We start from the raw sequence: 13,873 nt of genomic DNA on the forward strand, positions 1-13,873 counted from the left end.
CACTGTTCGACTTCGTTGCACTGCAATGGTGCGAAGCTACTTTCGGGCGCCACTTCCACAATGCTTGGCGGAAGCAATGATGCAGAGTACATTTGAAGTAACGGGTTGCATAGCTTTCGCGAGATCATTGGGTGCGCTGAGCCACTGGAAAGCCCATCAACTCGCTCAATCTTCTGCTCGATCACGCCTGCATCTTGTGTTCACGCATGCAACCGACACTGCCGTTATTCGGTACATTTAACGCTTTCTAAAAAATCGGGTTCGCCCCCATTCGCTTGCGCCTGGGTTTTAGACGCGATGGAGAGACTTAGTACGACAACGGAGGTTTCCCGAAACAACCGTATAATGTAATTTATCCACGCTAAAAAAATGTGGGGTAGAACATTTTGTGTCCTCGGAGAGGAAACTCTCGTGAAAGAGAGAGAACCCTGCAATGAAAGGCAGAGATTTCAGCCGGAGTATAGACATCGCTAACATTCTACTGTGCGTGGGTAAGGGCATTGGGGAGAGAAAGACAGAAGGACAGAGGCGCAAAAGAAAAGGAATAAGTTTTTAAAAAATTTGTCACTGAGCTTTCTGACTCGTGGGCAATGGCGTGCAATGCTAGAGTCTTTCATTGTATGTGACCACTGTATCGTAACGTAACGACATAAATTATTGCTGTTAGTCAGACGACTTGCTTTTCGCAACGTTATTTAAAGTATTCGAACTGACTTCACTCGGGGCTGTTGTTGCGACAGCCGCAGTGGCAACGACAAAACTGCAAGCTGGAAACTCTGACGCCGACTCATTTGCAATGTTGTTCTTTTAAACGGCCGTTTGGGCGAGTTACCAATTGCAATTGGTAAGCCATCTTAAGCAGAACAGCGCATATTTTGGCAGGGACTAGGAGGGAGACACGACACGGACAGCGCTTGTCCGTGTCGTGTCTCCCTCCTAGTCCCTGTCAACATACGCGCTGTTGTCTTTAAAATTTTTCTTTTTGTTTTGCAATACTGATATACAAGCATGAATGGTGCTCTAGTAACGGTTTTCACTAACATTTCTGGGCACTAACTGCACGTTAATTAGTTGCAGTAGTAAATTTTTCCTCTAACACCGATTATGTGCTTCTTCCGGAGTTTAATTTTATTCAATTTATTTTCGATTAGACAGAAGGCAAGCTCCTTATGCCGCCGGTTATATAGCGAAGCGGGCTGCTCCTCATATTGTCTTATATTGTGGAGAAACCAGCTTTAAAGGTGTGTGCCACATTCGTGCAGACTACGTGGCCCTGCTTCCGATGCCGCCTGCTTAGATATGTAAAAATAACGAACCGTACGCATACAGACAGCGGGGACACGACGGGAAATTCGCATAATAAAAAACAAAAGGAACATGCTGTTTATGCATCCTATACGTTCGAGATGTGTGCATCTCTTGATCATTTGGCCTCGCGTACAGCGGTTAAGCAATACGAGGTAGTATGAAGCGGCAGATGTTAAGTCTGCATGCCATGTACAGACCCAAAACATACGACAAATGCCAATGTACGGCCGTATCACATGCTGGTGCAGTTACTGCTTCCGTCAAGATTGATTGCTCTCTCCCCATGAGGAAAACAAGAGATTTGTACTGGCAAAATAAATAATTCAGAAAAATGGCACGCCATGTAACCGCTATGTATATGAATATAATCGAAATGAAAATTTCAGGTGATCGTTAGCAGTGTCTTTAGCATGCATAAGTGAGGAATACGGTATACGCGCTATACGGGGCCATTGATTCTCTCAAATTAACTTTTTTTGGCTGTTGCTGTACAGCTCCTTACGGCGATGTTGCCCATAGTGACGCTGTTTGTGTGCTTGTGACTTGTGTCCGTGTGTGCAGTACTTTCTTTCTTTTTTTTTTTAAATCTTGCCTGAGTAACGCTTTTGGGATAGCCGGCTCTAAATGGGCGTACCTTTTCATTTTTCTACATTTAAAATTTATAAATTAGGCACGACACCGTTTATTGATAGCTCCACCTGTTTAACGGGCGAGCACGTTTTGTGGTCATGCTTGTGACTCGCACGTGTGTGTATGCGCGTTGAAATTTTCTTCATTCAGTTATTTTTTTCCTTACTCATTATGACTGAGTAGTGTATTTGTAAATTCGGGGTAGCCGAGCCTAAAGTGGCGTACCTTCCTATTCTGCTACACGTAAAATAAAAGAAAAAAACACCTATCCTTGAGTGACCGTTTCGATGACTTGCTGTTCAGTCTAATGGCTAGCCTGTTCTGTTTGTGCTCACTGTTTGTGCTTCCTGTTTGTGCGAAGAAATGGTTTTATTTATACGGGATGGACGATGGTCGTAGCATGATCGCAGCGCAGCCCGGCCTCTCAAACTCCTCGTTCTCTTCGTCTTCTCTTTGTTCTCTTCTTGTCCGTGCCTTTCGTATCTGTTACAATATATATATATATATATATATATATATATATATCATCACCAGCAGCACAGCTTCATGCTCGCGGTAGTAGCACGAGCTCGGCTGAAATGAAGCGGTCCCTTACAATATGATTATTGCCGCGCGCCCAGCCTTCCAAATCCAGGGCGCATAAAAGTGTTTCCCACGCCGCATGCAGACGCCGGATGCCCGCCCGAACCTCCAGAGATCGTGAACGGCTTCTACAACGTGAGCGGCGAGGATACATGCTGGCGCACTCCGTCCGAGGGATCCGTGACGCGCTACTACTGCCTCGAAGGGTTCGAGCTGCGGGGACCCCGGGAGCTGGTGTGCCGCAACGGCTCCTGGGTCGTGCCGAGACCTCTGGTGACGTCCTCGGGCCCGCAGCAGGCTCCCGGGGCTGGGAGGCCCTTCAAGAACATCATCTGTGGTGCGTTCCGACCTCTTAAATGTCTTAGCGTTTACACCGTATGTACACTGTAAAAATAATTTACACCCTTAAAAGTGAAAAAGGGTGTAAATGTGTCCATAACTCACGCCACTAGGGTGTTATCTGTATAATTGAGACCCTAAGGGTGTGAGTTATAGACACATTTACAACCCTTTTCACTTTTTAGGGTGTAAATTATTTTACAGTGTATAGGCAAGAGAATATGCAAAAAAACCAACCTCTTTAAGCGCCAGTTCTCCATCTTCCTCTGTTTCATGTACCAACAATTTTTTTTTCCTACTTGCGATCTAGGCCTCCTAACAGGCCCACTCTCTTAATTCAGATCGCACTTTGTGCTACGACATGGGCTTGGACCGTATACTAGTGCCGCCTGTGCTCCCCGCTCTACGAAAGTGATTTCAACTTTTCTGCGAGACATTATGAGTATCGGGTTTTCAGTGAAGTTTTAATATTGCGAAGCATCGTCATGAAAAACAGCATAGTAACCCTCCCCCAACTTCGAGAGGAGTTATGAGTTCCTGCCTGCATGTACTTTTCTTTATAACTAATTATTAGTAGTAAAGATTTGTTTCGATCTTAATATAAAACATCGCATTTGTCCCTCTTTCTTTCTTTTCAGAAATCAATGGCCAAGCCAAAGTAGGATGGAACACATTGCTCACTGCCATCATGACAACACTGCCTGCGATCCTGTGTCTCCACTTGACGTCCTCTTCGACGTAGCACCCGTGGCTCTTGTTTGCCGTTGCGGCGAAGATGGTAGTGTTGACAACCTGCTCGAAGGCACGGCGCATATAACCGTAGGAGGGAAGTGTGCGCCTCGAATGAGCGGCTTCGCTCTCAATCGCTCACTTCGAAGAGCGGCTCCACTCCGAGAACGCCAGCAGTGTCCGTGTGCATATGCACCGTGCCCATTTCACGTGCGTGTTCGAGTACTTAGACGAGTACACTATAGCGGACGCCGAGGAAGTAGACTGAAGAAACCTCTTCGCCTGTTAACCTCTTCACCAGTTTCGTTGTTAGGAATGCAGTGCTCCTGTGTGTGCATTGAAGAGCGACGTCTCTGCCCTATGTCCACTAGTGGTCACATTGAAATAACAAAAAAAAAATGCTACGCAGTGAGCTTTCGAGCCAGGCTCAAAAGGGGACCCTGAAAGGATTTCTTCGGAGCTGTAGTTTTTCTCTGCTTGCAGACTTTGTGTGATTGTGATGAGAAAGCTTGAAACGACAGAAAGCCCCGCTAGTAGTTAATCATTTGTGCTTTGAAATGTTAGGCGTAGAAAACACGGAAACGGCGTCTGCGCTGTCCTTTTCTTTCGTCTCGTGTCCATGTTTCCTATGCCTAACCTTTTAAGCCAAGGAAAGCTTCAGCACAGGGGAGCCGTTCTAGCGTAAACTTATACAACAGAATAAGGCGCGGATACCACTGTAGCGCAGACGCGCGACAAGAAAGAAGCAAGTTGTCGTCTTGATTGAAAAATGAAGCCACATTTGACACTTTTCAGTCAATGCCCGTAGAAGTGTTGCTGCTAAAACCCACTTTTGAAAGAAACCTATCGAGTAGCGGCGTGTTGTCAAGAAGCAACTTTTCTTTTTTGATGAGATGAGTCGTGCAACGCAAGGACGTTCTATAAAGCACTATAGATCATCTCAGTTTCACAAAATGTCGCCATAAGCCCTGCCGTTCCCGGATACGTCTTCCCGAATTCAAGTATAGGTTGGTACTATGGTATGTCTCTGCTTTACTGCAAGCGCGCAATACAGAGAAGTGGGTCACATGTAGAACGGGTTCAGCGTGCGATACCATCTGGCTCATTCTTCTTTTTTTTTCTGTGCGGGCGTGGGGGTGGGGGGGGGGGGGGGGGGGGGCGAGGGTTTCTTCTTGAACGTAGCGCAGAAACTTCACATAGAAAAGGTACGAATCAAGGTTGATGTGATCGACGCACATTAAAATATCATGAGCCATTCCACTCTGTGAAGGTGGATGACCAGCGAAGCTGTTTAGCACACGACACAGAGGTGACAGAATGACAGAAAGAAAGGTGCGACCTTATTGGTTGTCTTGATCGGGGATCATCGTGACGAAAGATACGCGCACACATTTATTGTCATTATTGTCAACAAAGAGAGGGTGGTGCGAACGTAGACATGGCCGACGCTGGTCGGCCTTTTGGGCTAAGATTCGATTCGTGTGGACGACGGGACCGCCGCCCCTTTTCGTTTTGTCTGACACTCTTTTCTTTTTTGAATAACATTGAAATAAAACCTCTGTTCTTACCTTCATGACTGGGACCTCCCTGGGTCCCAGGTGTGACAAGGGTAATTCAAGGGCGCGCTACAGTTACTGGAGCCGACTACCCGTGGCCGACAAGGGTATGTGCCATTGCGCTTGGACCCTACCCTCTCTGTACTATCTTAGGGATCGGCCCATGAATTTTGCACACGCACAGAAAAAATGCACGGAAGCCTAGCCATAAACAGCTTCGTTGTAAAACTTATTCGTCTCAACTATAGTACGTCAAGAACAGCCAACCATGCAAGTTGTTCACTCTGCAAGCTCCACTTGGGCCAGAGAGAAAGCTGTGATTCGGACCTTAGCTCGTGTTTTCTGCAAACTGAGGAAGCCAGGAATAATGACGAGTTTTTATAGGGCTACACTTCACTGGTATAAACATCTTATTTGACAAGAGTTCAATGACAGTACTTTCTCGGAGCAACATCCCAGTGAAATTTCTTCCTCCATGGCAGTATAAAAAGAACTCTTCCAAAATATCGATGTTGTTGTTTTTTGCTCTCTCTCTCTCTCTCTCTCTTTTTTATTAACGCTGATGGCAGATTGTTGTACAGCAGTAACATATACTCACGGAAACATGACTTCAGCAATATATCATGTTCGTCTTGGCAGCATGTGCATAACCGTGCTGCTACTTCCATCGCCCTCCTCCTGCCGGTGATTTTTTTCACGATGAGCCCCATTTTCCTGCAAATGAACCCAGTCAACAGTGGCGTTCATCTTCCCGAAAGGTGAATACGTTGCAACTCGACGGAATAGACGAAAGCCTGCGAAGAACCGAAATTTTAGAACAAGGGAACGAGTGTATTTCGACACGCTTTTCATCAAGTACGTGTAATTCAAAGTAGCTCCGAAGCGTTTTGTACTACTCCCCTAATAGACTAATAGACATGGTGGGTGAGACATTGACCTCCTTTACACGGCGGTTGTTAATAACCCACGAGACTTTAGTTTTTATGAATGGTGTTCCTGTGACATGCGTGGAAAGTCGCTCACGCTTTAGCTCGACCACCTCGAACACGCTGGCCTCTCGAACTGTGCTTGATATCCCTGGCTGGCGGATGTCGACATACGCATCACAGCACCAAGTCCGATCACGTGCTCTCCGAAGAAAATATTGTGCCGCAATGTCATCTCTCCAGTACTGTGCGCGAGGACACTGAGAATAGATTAAAATGTAAAGCAGGACAAAGACTATGTTTGTGAACTTCTTAATAGTGGGTGTTCCAAATCATGCGCCGGTCGTGACCCCTGCGGAGATCTCGAAACCAAAATGATCGACATGTCTGCCGATGTATGGTAAACACGTTTGCCGTGGTCAAGGCCATGAAGCCAAGAAAACCTCTCTCTCTCTCTGTCTCTCTCTCTCTCTCTCTCTCTCTCTCTCTCTCTCCTTCTTTTCAGAACACGCATTTTTCGAAGATATCTTGATATCTTCCTTGGACGTCAGTGATTCCGAAAATATAGTAAGCTTCCCATTCCACTGCCCAAGAGGTGTCTTCTCTGTTTTCCCCTCTCATAATACTCTCGCTGCAGATGCTTCTGATGCTCTTCGCAGAGTATACAGATGTGTCTCGTGCACGCCATTTTCCGTGTGATTGATTCGTGAACAGTTCCGGTTACTAACCGAGCTGCAACAACAAGCTTTATTCTTGTTTTTGTTTTTCGATATCCGGAATTCCTGTGAATTATACACCGATCTCGCTGATATCGCAGTCCGGATTTTACCTGGGATTGTCCAAGCTACACGTCGCGTGCATTTCGAGACAGTATGAAGAGGTAAGCTTAGTGAAATTTGATACATTGAGCAGTGCTATCAACGTTACAAATGCGTAAGATAGTAATCGAAGTCGGACAAGATATATATATATATATATATATATATATATATATATAATATTTCGCATTGACTTGCAATGTGTACACCATAAGAGGCATTATACAAGTTCTCTTGTGAGAAAAAAGAAATAAGTGCCGTTCCACTCTGTAAAGGTGCATTGCCAGCGAAGTTATGTGAGCCCCTTAATGGCGAACTGTCAATTGCCGTCCGTCAAACGCCGTATGCACATAAATGAAAGCCGAGGCCCGACTAGTCGCTCCTCCACGATGTTGAGCCTCGGAAGAGTTTGAGGCACCGGGGGTTATGCATACCCACGTGTTGCTGCAAAACGCGGCACGACACATTTTACTAACGAATCCCGGCACGTAGAAAAGACACGCACCTCACCGCACTCCGAGGGCACATGCTGCTTCACAGTAGCCAAGGCGATCGTGCGTTGGTCGACGTCCCGCAGTGCAGTAAGGGTTGTGCAATCACTCAAAAACCACATGCGGTCACACACAGCAGAGGCCACTCAAAAGTGGTTCCCCACAAGCTCCCTCTGAAACCTGGCCGTTGCTCCGGTGAAACGTTCCAAGTTTGCGCGATCGGGGCCACGTGGACGGTTCGCATTTCTTTCCGCCTCGCGGTCCTGGCGGGCAGCACGCTTACGGGACCACCACCACGGGAGAGCGGAAGGAAAGGAAAGGAGATACGCAAGCGCTTGGAAACGCCGACAAAGAGAGGGCGGTGCGAACGTAGACATGGCCGGCTCGGGTCGATCAACGTGTAGTATCTGTTCTTATCAGCTAATCCGGACACCTGGCACGGGTTGTATTTGCACCTAAGATATTTGACTTACTTTTGCAAGTTGGCGGAGTACTTAAAGCCTGCTTCACCTCCGCCGCGGGTCGGCCCGGTACTGCACTATCTTCGAGATCGGCCCACCTATGGGGAGAAATTCTCGATCTACACGGCTGGATAGACGCACGCAAGTTTTTCAAGAACCTAGCCATATGCAGCTTCGCTGTAAAAAGAAACATTTATGAGATGTCCTTCAATGGATATCCAAAGTTTAACATCTAAAATACGTTTGCGGCTCCATAGTGTTGCAACAGTGTGCATCGCAACAAACAAAGCGTTACTAACGTGAGCTCATTTGCACGCATATCTTGCGCAATGTAACTGATGCAGAGGTTATTTCGTTTGTCGTCAGAGGGTGCACGAAGTTTACAATTAGTTGAAATCAGAAAAGAAACAATTTATGATAATTCAAAGGGAAGCTCTTTAATTTTCGAAGCGAGATCAGGATGCCTTAGAACACGCACCTATAAAGCGAGATATAAGAAGGAACAAGAAGCATGTGCTTGCTGCTGCAAAGCTTGGGAAATGTTTTATTAGAATGTGAAGACATCTGCCCAGCGGTCAATTTAGGCACCACTGGCCTCCTTGAAACCCTTGGGTTCAGCGAGAGCAGGGGAAAAGTAAACATGTCCACAATAGAGATTAGTAAGAGGCGATTGGAAGATTGGTGGAAGAAAAGTACGGAAACGACAAAAAACGGAGACGTACAAAAGCAAAGTTCACAATAGGGGGTCAGGAAATTTGGTTGTGCATGGAGTTCATTGCGTTTTTTCATTCTTTCTTTTTAAACCTAGATAGGACATTAGGCAGTATAATCGCAAGAGCTTGGTGGCGCAAGCCACCGCCCAGTTCCAAAGGGGATGCTCACAACATCCATCCATCCATCCATAGCTATAGTGGTCAAGGTCAGTGTCCTGGAGGAAGATTATAGCAAGATCGAGTGACTTAGTTGCGTGCGAAATATTTCCAGCGCTGCTCGAAGGTCCGAGTACGCCGTGCAACTCAATAAAGGACGAACCATCAGGTAAGTTCCAAGTGAAGCAGGTAAGACACAACGCAATCCAGCAAGTTGTTCGCATAAAGCATGTCATTTATTTGGTTTGCTTTCCGAAACCCGACCTGGCATACGTACTTTCGTCTTCTTGAAAGTCGGCACACGCTTGGATAACGTCTAATGTTGCCAGCCAGTGATTGCGACAAGTTTGGAGTCAGTGGGCTCCCAGATGCGAGAGCCATTTTTCCTCTGATCCATTCACGAGCCCACTCAATTGATACTCACCGTAAGCGTCTCCACACAGATACGCACATGTCGCTATTCAAGCAAGTGCGAAGCCACACAAGCTGCAGCAATAACTATACACAGTATGGTGCAAGTGCGTTCGACCACCGGGCGCGCCAACGTCCAAGGGTAGTGACGTCAGTTTGTCACCAGCTATCACCTTCAGACATGCCATGGAGTGTAGCACTTTCAGTGCGCTCTTATTGGCAGAATCAGGGATGCCGAACGTTACTAAAGGAACTTGTTGGTGGTCACACTTCCAGTCCAATGTTGTCACAGGTGCTGATTTACCAGTGGACCTGCTGTTCTTTCTTTAATTAGTAGTGATTCAATAATAAAGCTTCGGAATGTATCGATTTTTGGCGTTGTCCAGAAAAAACGTTGGCGAAACCTACTGTTTATTTCAAAATGTTATGCTTTTTTCTCCTGCTACTTTTTCTGTACATAACTGATAAATTGCGATCGCCTTTTACAGCACACGAACTTGGAGTAATATGTTCATCTGGTTTTTCATTTTTTTCGCTAAAGCATAGTCTAAAACACAATAAACACTTGAAACTTCAGGCACCAGAAGTCATCTGAGACCTTTCTAAAGTTGGTTTGAAAGTTGGAACAAGACGTCCTTTCAGTAGTTATGGTATCAAGATTAGCTGTGCACCGTGTTGTTTTTCAAACAATGCATTGCGCCATGAATTTTGCAGTTTAATATTATATTGGGGTACTGGCTTCACGGATCACACATTACAGAACTAACAATAAACACTGGATCCGGGCCGGAAAGAATTTCGTTTAAGCCTGTCTTGACGCTCTTTGGCCATACCTGGCCCTTGTGCCACTAAACAACACACATTCATTCATTCAAGAATCTCGTTTAAAATACCACTTCTGTCAGCATAAGAATGTACTGATTGCTGCTGATTTCTCGAACAGAAATCTGCTGCTATATTTTCATGGCCTGACACCACTGTTCCAATTTCTCACGTTGGGTTCATGGATGCTTGTCGCGTTTCTTTCGCCCTCCGTGATCGAATTGCTAGTAGGAACGTCGGTCGTGCCCTCAAAGCTTACCTGTCGATTCGGTGCGAAGAAATTATCTGAGAGGAACTGGGGCCTCCAACTGGCTTGATTTTCAGTTAAACCGAAGAAACTAGATACCGCGCATAGTGTCTGATGGTCATGTTACGTCGTGCGAAATAGAAGCTACCCATGAGCTGTCGATCAGAAGTGAGTACGCAATGCGTCATAAGTATGAAACATGGGATCATAATGAATACACGTGTGTGCAACCGTACCACGTCCGAGTGACACGTGGAGATCACCGACGACGTGATCGCAGCCACATTATTTGTACGTAGACGGCTACTGCCAGCGCTGGCATTAATATAACTTTATCAGGCGCGCTCGCGCAGCGGAAGATATAATTAGACGTCTGTTCGTTACACGTAGTTACGGGTTAATTTAGCTGAGATATCGGGGGAATAATGTTTTTTGAATGTCCCGCCATTTGTCAAGCGACTGAAGCGCCAGTATCTTGCCCTCAAGCTTACGGTTCTTGCTAAAGTATCAAAACTATAATGCACTCTAATTATAATTTGACTTTTTTATTTAAAGTGACTTATTTTATGTCAATACTGTTTTTAGTGCTGACGTTTCTTTTCGTGTTTGCTAGGCTTGTTTTGGCTTTATTCGTTAAAAGTCAGGCATACTGAGCCCTCTGAGAGGTAAAAAAGAAGCGAAAAAGACCTTATACTATGACGAAAATAGAGAAAAAGAAAACGTTGCCCTTCCCGCTCAGCCGGCTCAGCTGCTTTGGCAGTTGCCCTGGTTGCCACCAATCGCTCTCGTGTTGAAGTGAGGGTGTGACTGTAAGCGCTGCGTGTGTATTTGTTCTTGCTGTTCTGCATACTGCGGTGTTGTCGTCGCGACAAGGCGAAACGCATAGCGCAGCAGTGGTGCCCGAGAAATGATATCCTAAACAGGCCGGGTTTCTTGTGCAGTGCGAAAATGACAACCGCCGAAGAACCGAAGGTAGTCGACGCGAAAGTTGTTTTACTTGGAGCGCTAGGTCAGTTTCATTTCATTTCTCCGATAGCTACTGTGGCGCTTTCACAGCTTTTAGCTCCTTTGTTTCGGTTGTTGCGCGGTGAGTTTGCTTTGTCGGTGCGCGTGCTTAGTGATCGATTTGTAAGGGCTTACGCTTACATTATTCATACGGGCATCTGCAAAAGTTCGCGAGGGCATGTACCGCGATGCCAGGATGAACAGCCTTTCGTCAGTAGCGCGAAAGCGGTGTGCTTCATTGTTCGGGCGTGTGTGTGTTTGTGCGCGCGTGCGTGCATGCGCGTAACAGTTGGTAAAAATTAAATGACTCAAGCACGAACGACTTCACTAATATTGAAAATACGGATTTGCGGATACATTGCTATGTCTGTTCTGTAAACTTTTGAAGTTGAAGTTTAAAGTTAAGTGAAACACATCGAAACCGTTTGAATGTAACACAACTCTAAATGTTCCCTCCATATACTGTGTATTATTTTTTTACATGACATGAACGATTCTCAAATTGGATATGTTTTTCTTGGTTTTCAGGGGTTGGTAAAACGAGCATCATTACAAGATATTCTCAAAAGAAATTTGTGAGCACGACGTCGCCAACAATAGGGGCCTCCTTCACAACCCTTAGAGTGTAAGTGCTCCCAAACGTCATTGACTTATACGCACACTTGTGGCCCCCTGTGTAAGCTCTGTCGTTATATTAATGCCGTATGTAAGAGACTACAAAATAAAGTGGACTCTACATAAATGAAGTTAAGCAGATAACTGTGCCCCACTGCTGCGCAAACACGCAAAGTACATGTGTCCCATTGGATGGCAGTTTAACGAGAATATGTGTTCCTGTTCCAAATACCTGTTTCAAATGCAAAACTCTGGTAATGTGTTCAATATGAAGACAGGCAAATCCTACTGGCACTCCCTGTGGCACTCAAATGACATTCTGCCACAAAAAAAACACACATAATTATACGCAGAGAGACATCAGACTGCTTGCTTTTTGCGTTATTTTAAGGGCTTAGCCATTGCTTGTCTTTGCTTCTTGCTTGTAAGATGCTGTTTAGCTGATATGAACTTACAAAGCTGCCAGTTTAGGTACACTACTTCATAGAAATCGCTAACTTGAGCATACCAAGCTTCTTTGCTGCCTCTATTTCAACGCCACTACAATTGAGTTCCTGCATAAATGTTGCACCCTTTCAAACAAAACCTCTACTTTATTTTAGCATGGATGCCTTGATATGCCTATAGTGGAAATTACATAGCAAGATATGCTGTCTCTCGACTCAGTGGAGTGTTCATTTGGTTTTAAGTATGTTCACTATTATGCTTTCATAAGTAAGTTGGCACAAGTTCTCTTGCACTGCATGGCCATATTTAGAGCTAAAAGCTTGACATTGCATACATCTGCATGCGTGGTTGTGAGTCCTAGTTTTTTTCTGTTGAGGCACTGTTCTCAGTTTCCAAATAAAAATTGTATTTTGTAACATACATTGGTTTCATTTGTTGTTGAATGTTGCTGCTGTTTCTTTCCATCTGCTAGATACAGAAATGTTCTAACACAAGAACCAAATAGCAACAGAAGTGGATTTGAAAGCATGTTGGGAGGGAGAAAGTTTGGTTAGGGTAATACATTGAACTTAGGGAATTACAAATAAACTAGTATTGCCATAGCGTCGACTTTGTTTAGCACAAAGAACGTAAAGAAAGAGTTGAAAGACAACATTGCATTGAATTTCTTACCCCTGCATCCCATAATGTGAGATATTTTAATCTGTCTTGCAGAGGCAATGTATATGGTTAATAATAAAAAAAAGTATCTTAGCCTGTAAAAATAATTTTAACTCCTCAGTTTAAATTTAAACTTTAAATTTGGGGTTTTGTATCATTTCTGGTGAGCGGTAATTACATTAATATTTTTTTAAGCTTCAGTATTAGAAAATTTTGTTTTTACAAGCTGCTTGTGACATCCACATGGGTTTCAAATGTAAAATTTTGCAAGGAGGCTGTTCTATATATACACTACCTCGCATGAGGCTTCTGGCACAAAATGTTATTGCACTTGATCTCTAAACATGAAATGTTTGCTTATGCTTATCTCTGCTCTTTGTAAGATAATGATCTGGTCCGCTGAAATAGGTCACTCGTCCATCCTGCAACACCCTGTTTTCCCAGCAGTGTGTGCCTGGACTTGTGAACAGCTCTCTTACACGCTTGTGCCACTTTTCATAACACAAATTAGAATTCTGTGATTTTCTGCCACAAATATTTAAGTATATTCCCATTGAATGAGTCTGATTGTCTAAAATTAAAATGTAAGGTGCCTATTCTTGCCTTTCTTGAGCCTGAAATACTAATTTAAGTTATTTCTGATATCTTCAACACATTTCCTTTTTCCCCAATTGCCGGATCATTTGTGCCTAGTGATCTAGTAATAGTAAATGAAAGCACAGTTCACCAATCTATTCTTGTTCGTTGATACAGGTGACAAGTGAATTACATGAACACATCATTCTGTCTTCCTTTTTTTTTTTGTTGCAGTTGTTGTTATTGCTGTCACGTAGCAGTCCAGGATATGTTTATTGCTTGTGTCATGTAACATGCTTGGTGAAACGTGCAGGAACACTTCTGGACTATACTTCAACAAACAGTGTTTTGTTGCTACTGGCCAAACATATTTTCAGAAAA

The 13,873-nt window shown here is 44.5% G+C and overlaps 2 protein-coding genes and 1 non-coding gene across 4 annotated transcripts in view; all 3 read left to right on the top strand.

Moving 5' to 3' along the window:
- The window catches only part of LOC126531026 (uncharacterized), a 76,910-nt gene extending 72,599 nt beyond the window's left edge, over window positions 1–4,311 (top strand). The window contains exons 4-5 of the mRNA XM_050178389.2: window positions 2,606–2,857; window positions 3,498–4,311. Of these exons, the coding sequence (XP_050034346.1) occupies window positions 2,606–2,857; window positions 3,498–3,601 (356 nt within the window). The 3' untranslated portion in view covers window positions 3,602–4,311. The remainder of the gene's footprint in view (window positions 1–2,605; window positions 2,858–3,497) is intronic.
- A 3,446-nt stretch (window positions 4,312–7,757) lies between these two features.
- LOC126532591 (U2 spliceosomal RNA) lies at window positions 7,758–7,943 on the top strand. Its single transcript, XR_007599830.1, has one exon. It is a non-coding gene; the product is annotated as a U2 spliceosomal RNA (small nuclear RNA).
- Window positions 7,944–10,843: 2,900 nt separating this feature from the next.
- LOC126531038 (uncharacterized) overlaps window positions 10,844–13,873 on the top strand; it is a 46,290-nt gene continuing 43,260 nt past the window's right edge. The window contains exons 1-2 of one of the 2 annotated variants that reach the window (XM_050178418.3): window positions 10,844–11,198; window positions 11,723–11,819. In XM_050178418.3, coding sequence (XP_050034375.1) covers window positions 11,138–11,198; window positions 11,723–11,819 — 158 coding nt within the window. In that variant the 5' untranslated portion in view covers window positions 10,844–11,137. The remainder of the gene's footprint in view (window positions 11,199–11,722; window positions 11,820–13,873) is intronic. The other variant, XM_050178417.3, reaches the window with a different exon arrangement.

Source organism: Dermacentor andersoni, chromosome 5, assembly GCF_023375885.2.
Source record: "Dermacentor andersoni chromosome 5, qqDerAnde1_hic_scaffold, whole genome shotgun sequence".
NCBI classification, from domain to species: Eukaryota; Metazoa; Arthropoda; class Arachnida; order Ixodida; family Ixodidae; genus Dermacentor; species Dermacentor andersoni.